This window comes from Falco peregrinus, chromosome 11 (genome assembly GCF_023634155.1).
Source record: "Falco peregrinus isolate bFalPer1 chromosome 11, bFalPer1.pri, whole genome shotgun sequence".
NCBI classification, from domain to species: domain Eukaryota; kingdom Metazoa; phylum Chordata; class Aves; order Falconiformes; family Falconidae; genus Falco; species Falco peregrinus.
Genome location: NC_073731.1, coordinates 18,503,887 through 18,524,117, shown reverse-complemented (window position 1 = coordinate 18,524,117; position 20,231 = coordinate 18,503,887). Strand labels below are relative to the sequence as shown.

At 34.8% G+C, this 20,231-nt stretch overlaps 1 protein-coding gene across 2 annotated transcripts in view; it reads right to left on the bottom strand.

The window, feature by feature from the left end:
* The window catches only part of LRPPRC (leucine rich pentatricopeptide repeat containing), a 92,557-nt gene that overhangs the window by 41,531 nt on the left and 30,795 nt on the right, over positions 1–20,231 (bottom strand). For both annotated transcript variants that reach the window (XM_055816207.1, XM_055816209.1), the window contains exons 15-24: positions 18,050–18,077; positions 15,746–15,803; positions 14,521–14,627; positions 14,231–14,308; positions 13,841–13,894; positions 13,015–13,128; positions 11,671–11,801; positions 10,156–10,241; positions 8,320–8,524; positions 62–186 (exon numbers count right to left, since the gene is read on the bottom strand). In XM_055816207.1, coding sequence (XP_055672182.1) covers positions 62–186; positions 8,320–8,524; positions 10,156–10,241; positions 11,671–11,801; positions 13,015–13,128; positions 13,841–13,894; positions 14,231–14,308; positions 14,521–14,627; positions 15,746–15,803; positions 18,050–18,077 — 986 coding nt within the window. The remainder of the gene's footprint in view (positions 1–61; positions 187–8,319; positions 8,525–10,155; positions 10,242–11,670; positions 11,802–13,014; positions 13,129–13,840; positions 13,895–14,230; positions 14,309–14,520; positions 14,628–15,745; positions 15,804–18,049; positions 18,078–20,231) is intronic.

Sequence of the window (20,231 nt, the reverse complement as noted above, 5' to 3'; positions counted from 1 at the left end):
AAGAAAAGCCTCCAGAAAACACTCCATATAACTAGACAGGATCTGATTACATGCAACTAACCCTTCTGCAGAAGATCAGTGTCTCCTTTTTCTATCAGTCTACAGTAGACGTTATGAAGCTGAAGAACTTTACCATACTTCTTATAACAGTTGATTAAAGCTTCCAGAGCTGCAGGCATGTCATCCCTTGTGGAATGAAACAAAGCAAAAATAGAAATAATCAAACATTCCAAGCAGGAGCAGTGCATACTGAGCCCACTTCAGTCTTGAAAATTTCAAGGAAAATTCACTCAGCAATCTATAATTCAAGACTATATTTCGCTCCCCCTCCCCGCAATATGTTACGGTTATTTTTAAATAACCAGTGAAGTTTTCCCACAAACAAATGCCATGTATGCTTGACAGCCACAGACATGAAAACAGAACTACAGATTTATGCTTAAACCTCTTGGTTGTGTGATTTTAGATTGCATGACCACTGTTCACTACAAATTAACCAAAGGTGTGAATGCTCTCCATCATTAGATGCACTTTCTCTTTGAAGTAAAATTCTTAAGTTCTGCTATGTACTATTATTGTGACAAAATCCCAATAACAGATATCTCTGTTTGTATTTGAGTTCTATTTTTCTTGTTAGTAAGTAGTATTTATGAACATTACATTACCTCCAAATGTCTCTGTTTAGACATTTTCTATTTTTAAGCTCTTGAAACTTTTTCCACAGCACTTTTATTTCAATACAGATCTCCAGAGTTAATTAAGATAACCACAGTTCTTTAGATCACTTTATACTTGTTTTACACCTTAACAAACTAGCTATAAATCATCTCTTGATTTCCATTTCATCACAATTGAAGGGCTAGCATTTTTTCATTCTATATAAAGGTCAGAATCCAATGTATATTTTCTGCAATACAAATGTAATTTCTGCAACTAATTCAACAACATATTAAGGTACCAAAATGTATTGTATGCTGGTCTATGTCACATAGAGCCATGACACTAGAATGTATCCACGGTATTAGTAAATTAGTGGGTAAGATGCTAACTTCCTTGAAGTCACTTATTCAGAAGCCCTCGAGCAGTAAGTACTAGTAACAAGTACAGTATTTCCATTTTTGTTATCTCGGTCCTTTGCTGGATTTTTTCCTACATATACAGTATTGCACCTTCAGAAGTATACATAGTTTAAATGCAAAACTGAAAAGCCATAAAAACAATCAGATCTGAAACTTAAAATAACAAATATAAATTAACATCCTCTAGTGTGTAACTAACAGAACTAAATCGTCTGCTGCAGACCCTTTTTCAAAGGATTACAACCCAATTAAAAAGAAAACACAAAACAAAACCGAAAGCAAAAGAAGAGAACCGCTGAAACACTGGTAAAACAGTATGTGAAGGTATTCTTTGAAGGGGAAGGTTTAAACTAAAACTGAAACAAACGAAGATGACACACACAAAATGTACTAAGTAGCCAAGCAGTCAATAAGACTGCATTTTAGATTTCAAAAAGCTTATCAAATAAAGGGTGGTGGAAGTAGGCAAGGAGAAATAATAAAATAACATTTAAAACAACCAACCATCAGTTAACAGCAGCAGCTGAAGGCCATAATAAAAAGGACCTGAAATGGTTTTGCATTCCTGAAGCAACTGTATTATTGATCAATTAAACCTTAATAAATTAAGATATTACTGTTAAAACAAACTGAATTCAGGTGTCCTCTCCTCACACTGCATTTCTTGTGCAGCACAGATTTTGTTTTTTCAAAGAATGAACTGTCTAGACTACTGTATACTACTATCTTCATCTAGGCTAATATTTTAAAAATTTTAAGAGTAAAACACAGAAGAAGAATTAATTTTGTTCAGCAATACTGGCATTCTGAAAATGAACCTAAGATGATGGATTTCTACCTTATCCCCCTTACTGAGCCCTGTTTACAGTGCATCTTCTGGCACCCCATGGAGTCATTTGAATTTTTGTCATTTGGGGTGAAGACTAAATTACAGGTTAATTTCAAAACTGCAAGTAGATGTTGCAGGCTAGATTACTGTCATAAGAGAGAAATACTATGGTAGTTACCATAGACAGATATAAAGCTTTATATAATCAGTATTTTTCTCCTGCTTTAGATGCAAGTTCAGTTAACATCTAAAAAAAAAAATCCAGTTTTACAGAAAACTCCTCTAAGGAGGCACAACAACATTTATACATTCAAATTAAAGTTTTCAGTGATAAATCTAGCTTTTCAGTGATAAATCTAGATTGATGCTCAAACAACCATGCTATTGTCTCAGCTGTATTCCTAAAGGATTAAAGTGACTGTTTTTAGGTCAAAGCTATCAATAAATGAATGAATAATTGGAATGTCATTCAAACAGGAACATTACAGTTTGCTAGTCTCTAAAAGTATACTTCTGAAGGCATAAATACTGTATATGCAGAGAAAAAAAGTCAGCAAAGAACTAGAAATATCGTACTTGTTACTGGTACTTACTGCTCGAAGGCACCTAAATAAGTCTGCATTTAAGGAGGTCTGTATCTTACACACTAATTTACTAGACATTTGTTTTGAATCTATCAAAAACTGATATTTGTTCAGTTGCATTCAAGCAAACAACCAGTCATTCCCAGTTTACCAGAAAATGGGTTTTATAAAACAGATAAATGATAAAACTGGCAACAACCAACTATAAAACAATAAGTTATAGAAGTTCAGCCTCTACAAAGAAATTGTTTGTATTACTACTGCAAAGAAAAAACCACCAAGCCTTATGCTTGTACTTGAGTTAATATGTTTTATTCAGCAACCTGCAGTATTTTGTAATTGTCACAAACTGCAGTTAATTCCAGTAAGTACCAGCAATGACTTTTGTAAGCATTTTAACAATCCTGTTAGAAAATGAATGAAAATGAAAATTAAGAACTTACTGCAGGCTTCAAATTTTGAGTGTAGTTAACACTTCAGTATATTTATTATGATTTGCTAACTTAAAGAACTGTATGAAATATATTTTCCAGATTTTAAGAAAATACTATTTAGACAGGAGACTTTTAAGCTAATAATCAGCTGTACTTTTGAAAATATTTGGCAGGCTCTGAACAAACTTTGGCATGTCAAACATCCTTTTAATATCTTCCCAAAGGATACTTACTACACTATTACATTAAAAACCTGGTCCAAAAATTACTATTTAATTAATACAGATCAAGTCAAAAAGGAAATAAAGCCCACATACCCGTGTCGGGAAAATCTGATTTCCAGTGTCAGTCTGGATAAAATGCTATTTAAAATGTGAACGCAGGTGATCCATGCTTCATTTTGAGTTGGCCAGATACTACAGCTTTAAGTCACTCACAAATATTATCTGTTGAGGGCTAATACCCATTCCACTTACAGATTAGGTGTATTTTTCCCTCTCATTGAAACTTGTTCTTTTAAAAAAGAAGATACACTATTATTTTTGAATGACAGAAGGAGCTTCAGTCATCACTGCATTATGCTTGGCCCTACATCATCTCAGAAGAGTACTACTTTGGCATTATTTTTCAACTAAATCAATGCTAGGGTTAAGATATCAAAAGTTTTCAGATTCACTCGGTTTCTGTTTAGGACGCCTATGAAGTCCAAGATACTATGAGCACAATCTTCCAAAATACTTATGTGGGCAATTTTACTCACACAAAGCTATCTGAAGAGACAATATAACTCGGTATCAAAGGGTTTGCAGAACACACTGTGTAGCAGGACTGGCTCTAAGAGGCAAGGATGTAACAATCTCCCGTCAATTTCAACAAGCCACTCCCCTTTTGCTTCAAGAATGTAGCACTAAATCTAACCCTTTTACTTGTAATAAACAACTTTCCCAGCCAGAGAGTCTGCCTGATAAAAATAAGACTCCAAATATTGATTTTAATTGAAGTGCTGCAACATTATGCATAAAGCTTTAGTGAAGTGGCAATTTACCTAAGGGGTTTACTGATTGAAAAGCTCTCAAACCTGAAATCGCTAGAGAGGTAGAAAGAAAAAAGGGACTCTCTGGGGTGGGGGTGGAGGGTAGACTGGTAAAACAAAACCCTCTCTACAAATCTGAAGCAGATGTTAGTGTAGAGGGAAGTCAATTCAGCAAGGTACAATCAGCTTTACAAAAATTATTCTGTTAAAAGAGAATGGGCTCTTGAAAGAGCTAAATGTTTTTCTGTTCATTTGCTATACTAAGGAATCTTCAAGGAGACTGGTGTTGCAATTACAACTAATCCTCCCCAAAAAATTAACTGTGTTGAAGGCTTTGTAATTTCCCTAGGTACAATTTAGCTGTCACTTACTTTAAAATTTACTCAAACATGCGTTCCGAACAGCACTAACTTCACATGTCAAGTGCTTTCCAGCCAATTGAGTCTAAACTGGAAGTCGGTGTTAAACAACTGAATGATTAGACAAGATAGCTCATTTCCCTGCTCTTTTGTTCAGAATAAAATGCCACATTTACATTATCAGACTCAACAGGATTTTCTGACAGAGGGAGAAAAAACCCTAGTGAACACTGTCCGTACCAAGCACATGAAGCCTGTCATTTACCAATCATCCTTCAAAAAGCAATAGCCATGAATGTAACTTAATTACGACCCAATGATCCTTGACGAAAAATCATCTTATCACTGTCCTGTCCCCATAGGGCAAATGAGACACTTTTGTCCTCTGGCACTGATGATGCTAAATTCCTAATTGCAATAATGGAGTAAGAGAGCCAAACATCCCTAATTTCATTGCAATACATAAAGAGTTTTAATATAAATATTTGAAATAATGCCGCTAAAAATCAGAAAAAACTCTCCCCACTAGAGGCATTCTTTTTTCCGCCCCCTAAAAATATCACCTCATTTAAAAAGATACCTATTTTTTAAAGCAAATTTAAAGTCAATTAACTTGCATGTGCCACAGTATCATCTCAAACAAAACCACAGGTGAATTTAACTGTGTAAAAACAACAGTAGAAAAAATTGTCACAGCACTGCATTCACACTGTGCCTGCCACATCAGAAACTAAAGAAAGTGAGTTTATATAAGATTAATCACAGAGCAGAACACAATGCTTTACTGGACAATGCCGTACTAAAATACTCTGACCATTTTTAAAGAAGCACTATCCAGCTATAGCTTTGTGATCATTTAAAATGCAAGTATTAACTGCTTGCTTTCAAAATAACAGAATGTTATTCATACAGCCTGTAACATGTTTTCATAGTTTACCTGCAGATTTTCCTCCCTCTGCTTAAAAGCACTTCTGAAATAGGGCATTAGTAAATTTCAAACCTGAAGATGTTTTGGTTTGTTTCTTTTCTCAGAGGTGGTATTATTTAAGGAGAGCAGAAACAAACTGACATTAATGAAAAGGCAGGAGCTGTATCAAGTTCTTAAGGAAAGTTGGCTTGTGCAGCTTTTTTGGAGAAAGAAAATAAATCATCAGTAGTTACTGTATCTGCTAATTTATCATCCTGTAAACAGGTATTAGGAAAGTATCATATAGCACGGGAGCAGTTTAGCTTTACAAACCTCTTCAGTTTTGTAAAATGGCTCATATTGAAATAGGCTTTCCCTGACAGTTGGTAGAGAAGGTAAAAGCCAAAATTACGATTCTTAAAATCATAAGAAATTTTATATAGTGTATGTAACATAACCTTCTCCAATTATTTGCAGTTGGAAGAACCAGTACAGAAGACGTGCTTTAAGGAAAAGTACCAGCTCTTCACATCCTTGTATATTTTCGAAACTACGATTTTGTCATACTGTTCGAGGCACGTTTACCACCCTGAATGGCACAACAAGATTCCACATGTAGACTGTCTCAATTTCTAATGCAATTTCACAATCTTGCAAAACTGTTCAGAGTCATAAATGAAGAACGTGTAATTAAAAGGAGAAGTGTGGTTCCCCTTAAATTTACTCAGGGTAAATAAACCCAAGATAGTGTGAGTTCTCTCTCTCATTACTTCAGTTAAATATTTCTCAAAATATTGAAGGCAAAATGTCCATTCTAGCACAATATTGTATTTTGTTAGCTTTTGTCAAGTTGCACTGATCATCATCATCAATGTATTTTCCATGCTCTGCTGCAAAATATCACTTTTAACATGCACGGGGACTCAACAAGAATTCCAGAATATTCAAGGCTGAGTACAGAGAAAAGGGGTAGATAATAACCTTTTACAGCTACAATTGTTGAAATCTTCAAAAACAAACCACAGATCCCTTTATATGCAATCAAAAAGTTTGAAATAAATTAAGAACACAAAACACTAGCCATAACCACTGCTGCGGAACATTAAAAAATATCCCCAAGCTAATTTCAGAGGCATGATGACGACCTGCAGCTAAGTGACAGCATTTCAACATGATACCTGAGCTGCTGGATGTCAAACAGTAAGCACTACTCCTGAATGAAACGACTAGCAACTCCTAGCATCTCCAAGACAGGAGGCGAAAAAAACCAAAACCAAACCACTAAAGCTCAAGTTATTCCTCCCAAGCAAATTACGGGGAAAAAGTTTCTCCCTTCTGTTCTGTCTAACAATGAAAGAGGAAGCAAGTCTCTCCACCCATAAGGTGGCAAAAAAAACCCCACAGGAAATTAGCTTACTTTGTATTGTATTTATGTATATGAAATGTATTAAGACATTGGGACTCACCTGTATACAGGTGAGTCCCAATGACTTGTAGCCATATGGCTCCACAGTGTGGAATAACTTTCTCCTTTAAAAGTCTAGTCTCATCACAAGTCTCGTGACTTATAAAATAAACCCAACTTTTTAGAAAGTTTTACCAAGCATTTATAATCCAAAAGAATGTGCAAATCAAACTGAAATAACACTCCTTACTGTCCCCCTTTCCGCATCTGCACATGACCACATCTTTATTTACATCATCATACGCTACTTCTCAAGCGATAAGAACCCAAGTAGTGCCATATACAACTTGCATGTCAATGCTCATAAAGCAATTATGTAAAATGCAGCTGCTCTTACTGCACACTGCAAAGCATATCAGGTATTTTTCCGACACGTTACATAGGATTGCAGTTAAATTACTTTCATACACATCCGCCTTTTCATGTGACGTAACCAAGGCAGTGCTGCTGACCGAGATGTACACTGTATTCTTAACTGTTGACCACTGCACTAAAATACTATTTTTTAGAAGAGAATGTAGATGCATCTACCAAGAGTTACATCTTTTTTTACAAGAATTCTGTGCACAGAAAATGTTATACAGACCTTGCATACCCAGAATACTTACAAGAACTAAAAAGTTCTACATGTTAACAGAGATATTAGTATGCATCTTTGAGGCTGACTTTCACAATACTATGAAAGATTTATTTATTTCATAGGTGTTCTATTTAAGCCAAGAACATTTCATATACATGAACCAAACTGCAAGAAATTCATCAATCACTCTAGCTGCAAGGTATTAAAATCCAGCAACTACATAAATCACTTCAGAAAACAATAAAAGGATTGTGCATATGGTAAAAGAAGTGAAAGGAACTCTTGGCTCAGTTGTAACACATTTTAATATAGTTCATATGTACCTGAATTCAAATATCCTACAACTCATAATGAGAACTTATGCGAAGGAGTATGACACATGGAATTACAGATACGTCCTGCGAGAATGAATTAATGTATGGATGAATGAACTTCCTTTTCTCTATTGAGTGGTATTAAAAGTATATGGGGTGGGAGGGCAATCACCACAGACAAACTAGACATTTTCTTTGAATTTTAAATTCAGCAACATAGCAAACTATTGGCAATAACATTGAATTATTTCAATTAATGAATTAAAAATATTTCAGTGTTCAACAACTGCCCTTCAACTCACCTGAGATGGATTGGATGGCACAGCAAAATAATGCTGTTTTACTGGGAGAACATATACTACTTAACCACAAGAGCTGAGAAAGTATCTATCAGGCTCTGAACAGCTATCTTGTCAAACAGACTTTAGGAACAACTAATTCATAAGCATATTGCAATATATAGCCACTTTCATCTCTGATGTGTCCATAAAACACAGCTGTTGTTCCCAGAAAACATGGTGATGTACAACTGATGAAAACAGACTCACATAACTTAAGAAAATATGTTCGCTCACAACTATTCCTCGTTCACTTAAGTATTATGTATGTGCATGTTTATGTGCACAAGCACTTTTAAATATGAATGTGCAGCTGTGTATAGCACACACAGGTCATGTAACACAAGTAAATTATCGTATCGTAACTTGTTTCATCTGAAGCCCCAACATAGCTTACTTTTCAAGGTGAACTGTAATCAGAGGGGCATGAAGGACAGCAGCTTCTGCCAACCCCAGGTTCACAATGGTCTCATGTAATCGATTCACTGTTTCAACTTCACCTCGCATGGCAGCAGCATTAAGAATGCGGGAAAAAGATGCAACTGTTCTGTCTGAGATAGGAACATCCTTCTCTTTCATCTCTGTTAGAATGTTAATAGCATCTACAATGAAACAACACAAAAGACCCTTAGGTAATTTCATGTAGGGAAAACAAACTGCTATTAAAACAGCATTTCAAACCCAGCAGGAATGTAAATTCTGGTGTATAATGCCGATTTCAAGTTAATTACTACTTGCATTTCTAAACGAGACTACAATTATAAATCCACAATAGCATGGTTTTATCATTTTGCTGCAACTTTGACTACAAATTATAGATAGGAACTGTGTGCCCACTCTGCACCACATAACCCTGTATAGTCTGCCCTATAGCTGCAAGATTCTACTAAATGGATGCTTTTATCGTTCAGTGCTAACATCTGCTAAATCACTCCATTGTTTCTTCAGCAGATGGCTTGTCACGAGGCCAGATAATAAAGATATGTTTACACTGTATATACAGCCAGACTAATGGTCTGATACCGATAGGGCCTGTTTGCTGTGTCGATACTAATTAGCCAAGGAGAGCCAATGAAAGCTTCCTAACAGACTGCATGTTAAAACATTAGGTTCATTAAGCTTCATTAGTAAGGCAGAAACAAACATTTTAGTATATGGAATAAGTGCATTTTTATAATGTTCTTAATTATTGCATAGACAGAATGTTTTGACCACTCTACATTTGGCTATATTTATGAATTGGTTTATTTTCTGAGGGACATTCATGCTCTTAAAAGCAAGCTAATCTTTTCAAACTGCTTTAACGTAGAGGTGGTCATGATCCGATTCATTATGATTTGGAAAACATCAGCTTTGTTTATTATTTTTCTAACAGTAAGCTTAGCATACTAAGAGGCCAAGAAAATTTTTAAAGAAACCTAAGAAAAAAATTACATCAGCTTTTTTATTTTATTGTATAGTGTTTTATGTATAACCGTAACATTTTTTGTCTAGGCTTGGACCATGCTGTTATAGTGTTAAGACTTCTACAAAATCATAGATAGGTATTCAGAATCACCTTTTAAAGTTGATGACAGCCTAGAGATCTTTAGAAGATCAACCAAATCATGTAAATTACAGAATTGTGTTAGACTAAATTACAGAAATTAAAGAGCACACAGCTTAATGCAAACACCTAGAAACAGAAATAGAAAATAGGCAGTTTGCAGAACACTGATTAAAAGCCAAAATTTCTAGGCAGTTTGACAGATTGACTAAAATTCAGTAACAAACATAAAAATATATTAAGAGAAAAATATATACTTCATAAAAAGTTAAATGATTTTTTGCAGTAACTTGGCTCTTATGAGAAGGTTATGTTTATAGGTTTTATGTTCAGCCTTCAGACCTTCTTAAGCAAAAACAAAGCCATTAGTCTAGGCACATACGCAATTTGTGCCATAAGTCATGATCTTCAAACTCAATCCAAACAGCAATGCTAATAAAAACTAGCTGCAGAAATGCAAAAAGCACTGAGCTGTGCAAATGTAAATGACAAGCTTGCCAATCCATTAAAACTAATGGCCTGCACTGTCCAAGCATCTCTGGTTGAATTCACATGCAAATTTGTATGCAAAATGTTCAAGCACTTTTCAGGACATGATATACCATTAATATCAACTCACATTTTTATTCTTAAGGCAAGATACCTTTATTATATAGCAGAAACACACAATGAAAGCAAATGGATTACCTTCTAGTCTACCATGCTTTCCTAAAACTTCTACCAGTGCTAGGTACTTTCCAGTGTCAAGAGCAACAGGTGAATTCTTAGGGAAGCTAGAAAGTAAAACATTACAAATTGTATCAACAGAAGTTCACATTTTATGGATGCAGCTTAAAGATATATTTTTAAAACTACACAACAAAGCAACAGCATTAAGAACTAAAAGTTTTAAGTATTAAAAGAAACACCTGATGGACTTCGAAAGATGCACCATTAAAATGGGATTAAAAAATATTACCTACACACCCTTCACATCCCCAAAATCCCAGCTGTATTTTAAAGAGCCAAAAGGTTTAACTATTTAATTATTTGGTAGTTATTGCATAAAATAGGGTATTTCCCAGAAGCCTGGGAAAAAAACTCAGTCCATGTGGCTGGTGCAGGGCTATATTCCTTTCAATAAAAGGAAATGAAACTATTTGCCTATAGTAACAAGTCAAAAGCTACTGTTTTGAAGTTTCTGCTATGTATTTTGTTCTTTTTTCTGGAAGTTTTAAAATAAATTCTTTCTCTGTTCTTTTTTTTGGGGGGGGTAACAATTCAAAGAGTCACTTTTTAGCAATATTATGCTACACTTGAGGCAGATCAGTAAAACGTGCTAAAGCAGCTGAAACTCCACTAGAAGACTCTGGTTTACTTCACACAAGCTCACCATGAGGATTGTGAGAGTGGTAGTACAGCCAAACCAAATACACCACCATTATGTGCAGGGTAGCAAACTTCTTGATATTCACAGCTCAATCATTTCACGTAATTTCAAGCACTAACAAAGTATAATGAGCACCTGCCTGCAAACCTAGTGTAAAACTAAAGCAAATACTTTGTAGGTGCATCTGAGAGAGAAAACCTGAAAGTAACACATAACTTGTTCTATAATCACTGTAGCATCAGACTTAAAGGAGGCTTTCAAGGGAAAAAAGGGAAGGGACAAACAGAAAGATGATCTGTAAGAATCTGTTCCATCTTTTACCTGGGAGCTAATTCTCACAGCCAAGATACAAAGCTCTGAAAGTAAAAATTAAGTAGAATGCTTGTTGACAGTCTTAAAATAATGTTGCTCAGAAACACTGCTATTCTAAAGACAATATAGGTACAGCGTATCCTAAACACATTCTAAGGTGCTTTCTAATACAGAATACAAGTACTTTTTTTTTTCCCCCAAAATTAGGCCAAACTTCAATCTGGATGCTATATATGTTTAAAACAAAAACAAATCAGATCCTACATAGCAATTTGTCTTAAAAAAAGAAAACGAAAAAGATAATTATTGACCATACGAAGTAGCTGCTTCTGATGTTCCATTATACAAAGCAAATTTTTTGTTTCAAAAAACCACACCCGTGACTGTTTTAAATGCACATACATTGGTGGGGAAAACTAATTAAAAATGGATGAGGGGGTTAATACTCAACCTACTTAATTCAGTAAGGTCTGTGTATCAGCATAAATCTCTCTGACATGTTTCAGTGCCGGTGTACTTACACTTTTTCTTTCAGGTTCATTGCCTCTTCTACATTATCATGTCGACAGCACAAATTTATTAAGGCTGCATAGCCACCGACAACCATGTCCGGTTCGTATTTGGCTTTCACTTCAAGGGCTTTTTGCATATTCTAAAAAAGGAACAAAGAAACGATGTGAACTAGAGGAAAAGTCAATATGACACTAAGATTCTTCTATGTTCAGTGTGCAGTTACATGACTGCTTTAGTGCTTTTAGTAGTGTAAGATCACATTTGAAAACACAGTGCTGTAATGCTTTAGCAAATTTAAAGAGTGGAAGTTATTTTGCAGAAATTAACTATTTTTCTAAACAGCTTTTAGACTAGCTTGAGAGTAGATTTCTAAATATATTTATATTTTCTTGCTTAACATTTATATTTCTAGTATGTTTTAATGTAAGACTTTTTTTTATTCCAGACAAACACCATAAACATGATTAATCCAAATTCTAAAATAGTTCTTGTTTATTTGGAATTCATAACAATTTTCACCTGGTACACTGCCAAACACATAACAAAACTACTTTCTAAAGAATAAGAAACTACTTAATGATCCCATAGAAAGCTTATATTTTATACATTCCTATTCATACATTTGACCACTTTGAACTTACAATGGTGTTTGCTTCTAGTCTTATTTCACATGCAAAATTGTAGAGACAGACAGCTGAGAATCACTCTTTCTAAATTGTACTCTTCGCAACAGAGAATATTGTGCTATCATCTGCACAACTGTGACTGTTCCTATATATACAGCTTTATAGGCAGGATCATACTGAACAAGAAACTGAATAAAAGTGTGGTGATACCCCACAAATTACAGACACACACTAAATGAATGTAAACTACAGCTGGACGCCTGCCGAATGAAGGCAAGAGACCCTTTATCTCAGAAGAGCTTTCCTCCTGCAGGAAAATGGAATTTCAATCCCTGCATTAACAACCTAGTAATATTTGAATTGCAAATGACTAGTGCATGTATCAGTTGCTTGACAATCTAGATATAAGAGACCGGAGCCATGGCTTGAAAGGACATTTGGCATGTATGATAAACCTATCAAAGCTGTTACTATCATTCACTTTGCAGATTATTGTAAACAAACTTCAGCAACCCCAAAACATGCCATTCAAGGTGTTGCTGAAATTAGTTAACCTTTTGATTTAATTGCTTTTTGCACTTCCGTTTGATTTATAAGCATCAAACCATGAAACCTCAAGCACTGCACTTGTCTTTGCTTAACTATGTCTTTCCATAATACAGTCATTTATGTCCCTTTAAAAATATAGCTATGTGTTTCCAATTATCTCTGCATTGCTTAAGATACCTCTTCTTCACAAAGAGCATGTATGAGTTGTTTCAAGACATCTGTAATAGGCTGGTTTTCAGCTTTGCACTTTTCTAGCTTCTTCTCCAAAGCAGACACGTCAGATTTAGCACTCTAAATGGAGGTAACAGAAAGAATGTCAATTGCAAAAACACCCTTCCCTGAACAACTTGTCGGATCACTTTAATAAAAGACAGACAAAATAATCCTCTTCTTTCATACTCTAAGAAATTTTTTAATCATTTAAGGTGCTTTTATCTGTTTAAATAGTACATACTAATTGAAGATTTGAGTCAGAATACAGTAAAAAAAGCAGTAAGCAGTGTATCTATGAAGGTCAACGTTACTATTTCTCTCCTACTCAGTTCTTTGTGTTCAGGGAAGTAGGGAATAGAAGCCTGTTTCTTTTTCCATCTCCACTCTGCTCAGATCAGAGACGTAAAGACTTGACACTCCACCATTAGAAGCTGTGTGGATTTATATGGTTCCTGCCATTCAAGTGGATCACTGTAATTTACAAGCATGAATTAAGTCTCACACCACCACTGTTAACTAACTAGAACTTTCAAGAAAAAAATTTACCAGACAGGGAAACTGAGGCATGAAACCTTAGCCAACTCCAAGGTCAAGTATCAGGTCTATGTGAAAATCTGGACTGCCTTTACGCTTACTCTGGAAAGTAACCTCTGAACTTCAAATGGTAGATTTAAATAACATTAATATACTTCCATGATCTGAAAGCTAGTGATTACACTTCACCTAAAACCCATATCCAAACATTATTATTACAGTAAGAACAAGCACAGCTATCTGCGAATTTACTTACTTCTGGAATGTTGTCTGTAGACAGGATTTTTTTATGAGACAGTAACCTTGCATCCTAAAACACAGTAAGACAAAGATATCACTAATCCCCCCACAAAAGTTCCATCTCTAAGCAAGCATATCAAGCTAAAAATGTTCCAAGTTAATTATATAATTGCAATGTTAAAAAAAAGCTGTATTCTGCAGCATTATTACATTGACTTGAAAAAAGCACTTGTTAAATGTATCCCTTTCACATATGAAATGAAAACAGCTTCAACGGTGAAAAATCATGGAAAGTTTAAAAGGCTTACATAAAATCACTGCATAAAGGTATTTATGTTGCAAAGGAGAATATATTCACAGAGTACAGATTTTTTAGCTTCAAAGTAATTGCTATAGAACCACAGACCTTAATTAATTCAGGAACTTGAGAGGAGTCCAGCAGTCTGCAAATGCCGCTGCAGTGGGCTGTAGGGATAACTATATTCTGTACCAAGAGGTGGGGAAAAAATTATATGAGTTTTGAAACATAACCAAACTGAAATTTGTCTAACAGAAATTATCTCAGGCGTAATTCAAGTCTCCAGCTCTTGCATGTCATTGAGAAGTGGTCTGGTTGTACTTAAAAGCAGCAATTTTAAATCTAATAGATACATGTCAGGCAGGACAGGCATTATGTAGCAAAAAATGAAATGGTACCATCTTCTTCAGCTGATGGAAGTATTGTCTCAAACGCTCCTCCTTGGCCTGTACCTCTGAGTCACTCATGCTGTCAATCAAGTGATAAAGAAAATAGCCAACAGCTTCTGTGGAAAAAAAACAAGAGAAAGCATTCCACTAAAATTACTGAGACTGTCATGTTATCAAGATTAATTTATAAGAAATCATTTTGGTGTGAGATGTCACCCTGATGAGAGGCTCTGAAATGGCAACAATGATCACTGAGGCATAGAGATTATGTGGTTTGGGAGCACATATCTAACTGGTGAGTGAAAGGAATATTAATTATTTTCAGACCTAGTGACAGCTTTTCAGTACAGAATCTTACTTCAATCTATTTTTTCCACTACTGTGTGACAGAAGTGGTACTGCCCAAGGCCTTCCCCCCCTTTCCTGCCCACTACCCCAAATAGTTGCCACAAATATTTTGTCATTGCTCAGAAAAAAAAAACAGATTTCTAACACTTTGCATATTTATTCTGTACATTTTACCCATTATATTCCATTACCAAGCTACATTAAGTATCCTAATATTAATATAAAAATATTTTAACCATTAGATGAACTAATATTGAAGAAGCTGGCTATTACCTGAAGAAAATCAAGATTAAAAGACTTTAGCAGATAGCATTAAGTGTTTTATATATGAAAGTGTAAAAATATATGGAGTCCTGTAGCCACAAACAGGAAGAGCATCAATTTATTTTCTTCTCAAAGGTTATGCCTTCCCCATATCCCCTTGCCCCTCCAGCCCCACCAGGAGGAAAAAAAACTCTTATTTAAAAAAACAGATTATATAAAAAAGTATACTTATATCAAAGTAGAAGATTTGGGATGTTAAGTACCATTTTGCTTCACGAAATTGGAAGAGCTACTAAAGGTAAAACTGGGTTGAAAGACTGCATTTTTAAATATTTTATAAAAACTATTTAAACACTGATATTATGTTCATTCTAAATCTTTATTTCAGTCAATAAATTTAGAAAAATAAATCAGCAAGATTTGTTTATAATTCTAAAAAAAGACCTCATGGATCTCACAAAATATGCTCTGATTATTCAAATCAGGATTTTACCCAACATGTTTTCAAATTTCACTTTCAAAAAGAAGCAATCAGTGTTTACTGTTGTAATCCCTCAAACCCATCATTACACAGAAGAACGGATTTGTGGATAAGTTACAATCATAGAAATTGAAACTCTACCAGTTGGTCCTGGAGGCGTCAGGCAATAACGTTCATCCTTGTACAACAGTTCTGTTATCTGGTAAGACAGAATAATCGTACATTGCAGCCAAAAGAAGCAAGCAAGGACAAACAGTATCTGAAATTGAATTCTCAAAATAATAAAGCATTTCTCTGTTAGAGTATTATTCTTTACCACATCATAGTAATTCCCTAAGAAATACAAAGAAGTTTTTTTTTTTTTTTAAATAATAGGTTTTTCTTGGAAAAATATTGCAAAGAGAAATGCCTTCTGAGGTATGGCAGTAAGACAGATACTCTAGTATTCTGTTTATGTATCATTTCTATAGAAAGTTAGCTATCGTTAAGACATCGCTTAAAGCAAATATTAACTAGTGTCACTCCTGGAGATACTACAATTATGTTGCAATTTACTGAAAGGCTGAAATCGGCCCAAATATATAAAGAAAATAGAGGAACACAATCTATCATGCTTTGCTAGATTTAAGATAACTAGTAGAGCTGTTGTAAATAAGTGCAATTTGGAATGATAAAATATGCATCCATAAAAATTAATTGCGTTTAACTAAATTTAGCACACGTACCATCAGTCATACAAACTGAAGGAATACACAGATTTTACTTCATCATAGCAAAAGAAGCATTTACGATAAGTCCCCACATCCTACCTACCAATACTTTAACCTAAACTATATAACTTGAAAAAAACCATTTGACTATTCTTAAGGAAATACCATCATCTGTAGTTAAAAACTGAGATTTTAAGCATCTCAATAATCTTGCTTTATCTGCCATGATTCTAGAATGCAATCTCAAAGAAGTCAGAAGGAGATACATTCCCCCTGTTAAAGTGCTGTGTTTTAAGTAATGACAAATGAGAAGGAGCCCTCAGCTTTAATCGTTAGTGAAAATGGGAGAAATAAAGCCAGAAAATACCAAATGTGCAGTGGAATACAATATCTATCACTTCTCATTCTACAAACACCATGGACACTGTGCACAGTTAAACTACAGCTGTCTTCTGCCCTTTTGCCCTCACCCTCCTATGACAAATCAACACACGCTACAATAAAATCCAAGAAAGTCATAACTACACAATTCTCCTTCCGAATCGAATCTCAGAATAGCAAAAAGGATGGATTACAGGAAAAAAAACCCAAAACTGAATGTGTGGTATCATTTCTAATGCTAGATATCTATTTACTTCCCAAGTTAGCATTTCTTATTTTAAAAGGTTGATACACGTATTTACTCAAAAATTTAGTGAAGACAACAAAATGTGTCTTTCTTTCATTGTGGAAAACAGCAGAATTAACTCTAGACACCACTTCATGTGCAGACCACCATTACTTCAGTTCTCTGACTGTCCTTCAAAATTAATTTCTCAATGGGAGTAATAAGAGATCCCCTTTTTTCCTTTCCCTATCCCCCCTTGTCATTTTTTAAATGCAAAAAAGGAAAGATAGAGGCAGAGGACAAAAAACATCCTCTCACCACAGTCTTTACACAACAGAAAATGGTAGTGAAATAAAAAAAAAAACCCTGCACCTCACAAGCTGTACCCGATTTATATGTATCGTTAATCAGTGACTTTTCAAACTACAATTTTCATTTCATTCCAAGATTTCTCTGCAAAAATCTAAAATATACTGCAAACTATGTACTAGTTCATTAGTTCACCAGGTACAGTGTCAAAGAAAAAAGACAAAAAGCACAGTGCATCTCTTCCCAAATTCCACATCAGGCAGTATCTGCCAACAGCTCTATTCTAGTGCTCTGCAAAATTTATTGATCAAGTTATATCGTAGTGTCTTCCTAATGCAGCCCATACCAGAGAGGGCAAGATGATCCGTCACTTTCCCTTGACTTCATCCAGGTGATTTCTTTTATCTGGCACTGCCTTCAATGTTTTATGTTATATGACAAAAACTTTACAATTCTAATTGTACCTTATTATTTCATTAGCGCTAGCGTGGGGATGCAACAACTACAGATTGCAAAACCATGGCAGACTTTGTTCTGGAAGATATAACTATATACTACCTTCAGCTACAACATCAATCTAGAAATTGGAGTGGCTAACGTACACTCCATGGTAACACTACATTTGATTTTTCACAATTACACTTAACTATCCAATTTGAAAACTCAACTTTATACAGTTGTAAAATCTGCCACTGACAAAAGTCTTGCTCAAATTAATTGCTACAATTATGGGGCTTACAATTCAGATTTACAGTAACATATCATAACCATGTAGTGCCTAAAGAACTTTATTTTATTTACAGCATTATCTCCACTTACCTTGCTCCAAAGATGTACATCATCTGAGCTGAAGAGGGCAGCAAAGGATAACAAATTAAGAGCAAGACAATGATTTTACTGTTCTTTTAAAAAAATAAACCCATAAATCCTTTACACTGAGGAACTTATAAAATAAAAAAAATACAACATAATCTTTGTAGTCTTAATTATCTGTTTGGATTGCTGCATTATTTTAAGTTATTCAGCAGAAACTATGACCACATGCAGTATAGTAAAAATACAATACTTACTGTGTATGAAGTTGATTTAAACTGAAGTTGGCAATTATTGTATTTTAATTTTATTGAAATAATTTAATAAGTCACTATTTAGCATTTAAAGAAAATAAGCTTCATTTAAGTTGCACTTTACATAGCAAACACTTGATATGTGGAATTTGCTAGAGCAAAAATCTAGACCTCTCTGCATTAAAATTCCATTTTGAGTATAGAAAGACAACTACAGGCAGCTATAAATTCATTTATACCATACAGAAAAGCAAATAAGCAAATCTCTTAAGGTATTATGTTTCTTATGGAGAGATAAATAGATAATATTTACAAAAATAGAAAACAAAACACAGGAGAACTCTTAACTTCTCCTTTCCTAGAACAGGACAGAGCTCAATGGAGAGCACTTCTCTGTACATCGTCAGGTTATAACCAAACATCACATATTAACCAGTTCACTAACATATAAACCCCCAACATATTATGTTAACTACAAAAACTCCTGACATATTCCTGTAATTTACAGAACATCAAAAATCTTGCTAGAAGCTATAACTTTTCAACAACTATAATGCAGCATTAACCTAGACAAGGTTAAGAGAAGAAAAACTTATGACCTTATTTTATCTTCCTATGTCAATCTGAACAGCTGCATAGAAACTTGAAAGCATTCACAGAAGTTTAGGATTTTATGCAGGAGGTTTAAGCCTATGAAAGAGTTATTGTTTTTGTGGAGCTGCCACTTGTATTTGAAAACGAGTCAAATGTAGGTCCACACAGTGCAAGGGCAAAAAATAAATTGCTATCTGTGAGGTTAGTTAAGCTTTCCTGGGTGAACTTGCTCCACCACTGACAGCATGACAATGAACTGCAGATATCAAATGCATCAATTTCCTAAAGTACTTCACTCTGAAATAGTAATGGTACATCAGGCAGATAGAATGGGAATACTTCAAAGCAGTACTAGAGGAGAGCAGCTTCAAGAATAATCCATAAACTAGTCTGCCACAGACATTGTTCATGTGTCCCTGGTGTCCATACCCTGTACTTTTGTACGCTGGTCCTAAACTCCACTCACCTGAACATTCAAGACCTGCATTTAGTCATAAAATTTTGCTGGAGTCTTTACAGAAAGTACAAGTATTCTTTTCTTCTATCCTATCATACCCTCAAGCTTTATTTTCAGGCTGTTCTAGCCATTAAGTTTAAGATAGAAAAGGAAACATGAACGGACACACTTTCAGAAACAACGTAAAGGTTAAATTTGGGCACAGCCAACCTTGTACATCCTTTCTGAAATCAGGTAGCAATAAAAGCAAACAAGAGAGATTAAGATTAAAGAAATAAAAAAAATAATGTATTCCACATTTCCAAGTGGCAAGGAAAAGGGGGGAAACAGTAATCCTTAATTTCCCTCAGAATTCTACGGTTTTAGCCCAAATGTCTGATATCTATTGAAATCACAACAGTAACTGTTCCACCGCCGAGGAGAGTAACTGTTTTGATTCAGTACACTATGATTATTCAGCAGCTAGTTTTCCTAATACAAGTTGGTAATGTCTCAAAGATACTTTAAATCACCTTCTGAACACCTGTACAACTATCCAGTGGTAGGGCTATTTCGTGCCAGCATTTGTTGTGTGTGACATCGGTATGGTTTGCTTTCTAGTTTAAGTCTTTCTTCAACTGAATATTTATCTGTACTTACAGAGAGAAAATGTGTTCAAAAATCTGTTACTTAAATTAATATATCTGAAATGAATGATTCTGGGGCTGACTACTAAAAGCAATAGTAAAAGACTCCTCTTGGATCCAAGATGTTATTCCACTTATCCCTTGATGGTCAACTAAGGCCCAGTTACCAAACCCAGTTTGAACACTGGTTGTTTTTTTCTCATCTTTTTCCCATGGTAGAGCAGAATCAGCTAGATAGAACTTGCAATTTACTAGGA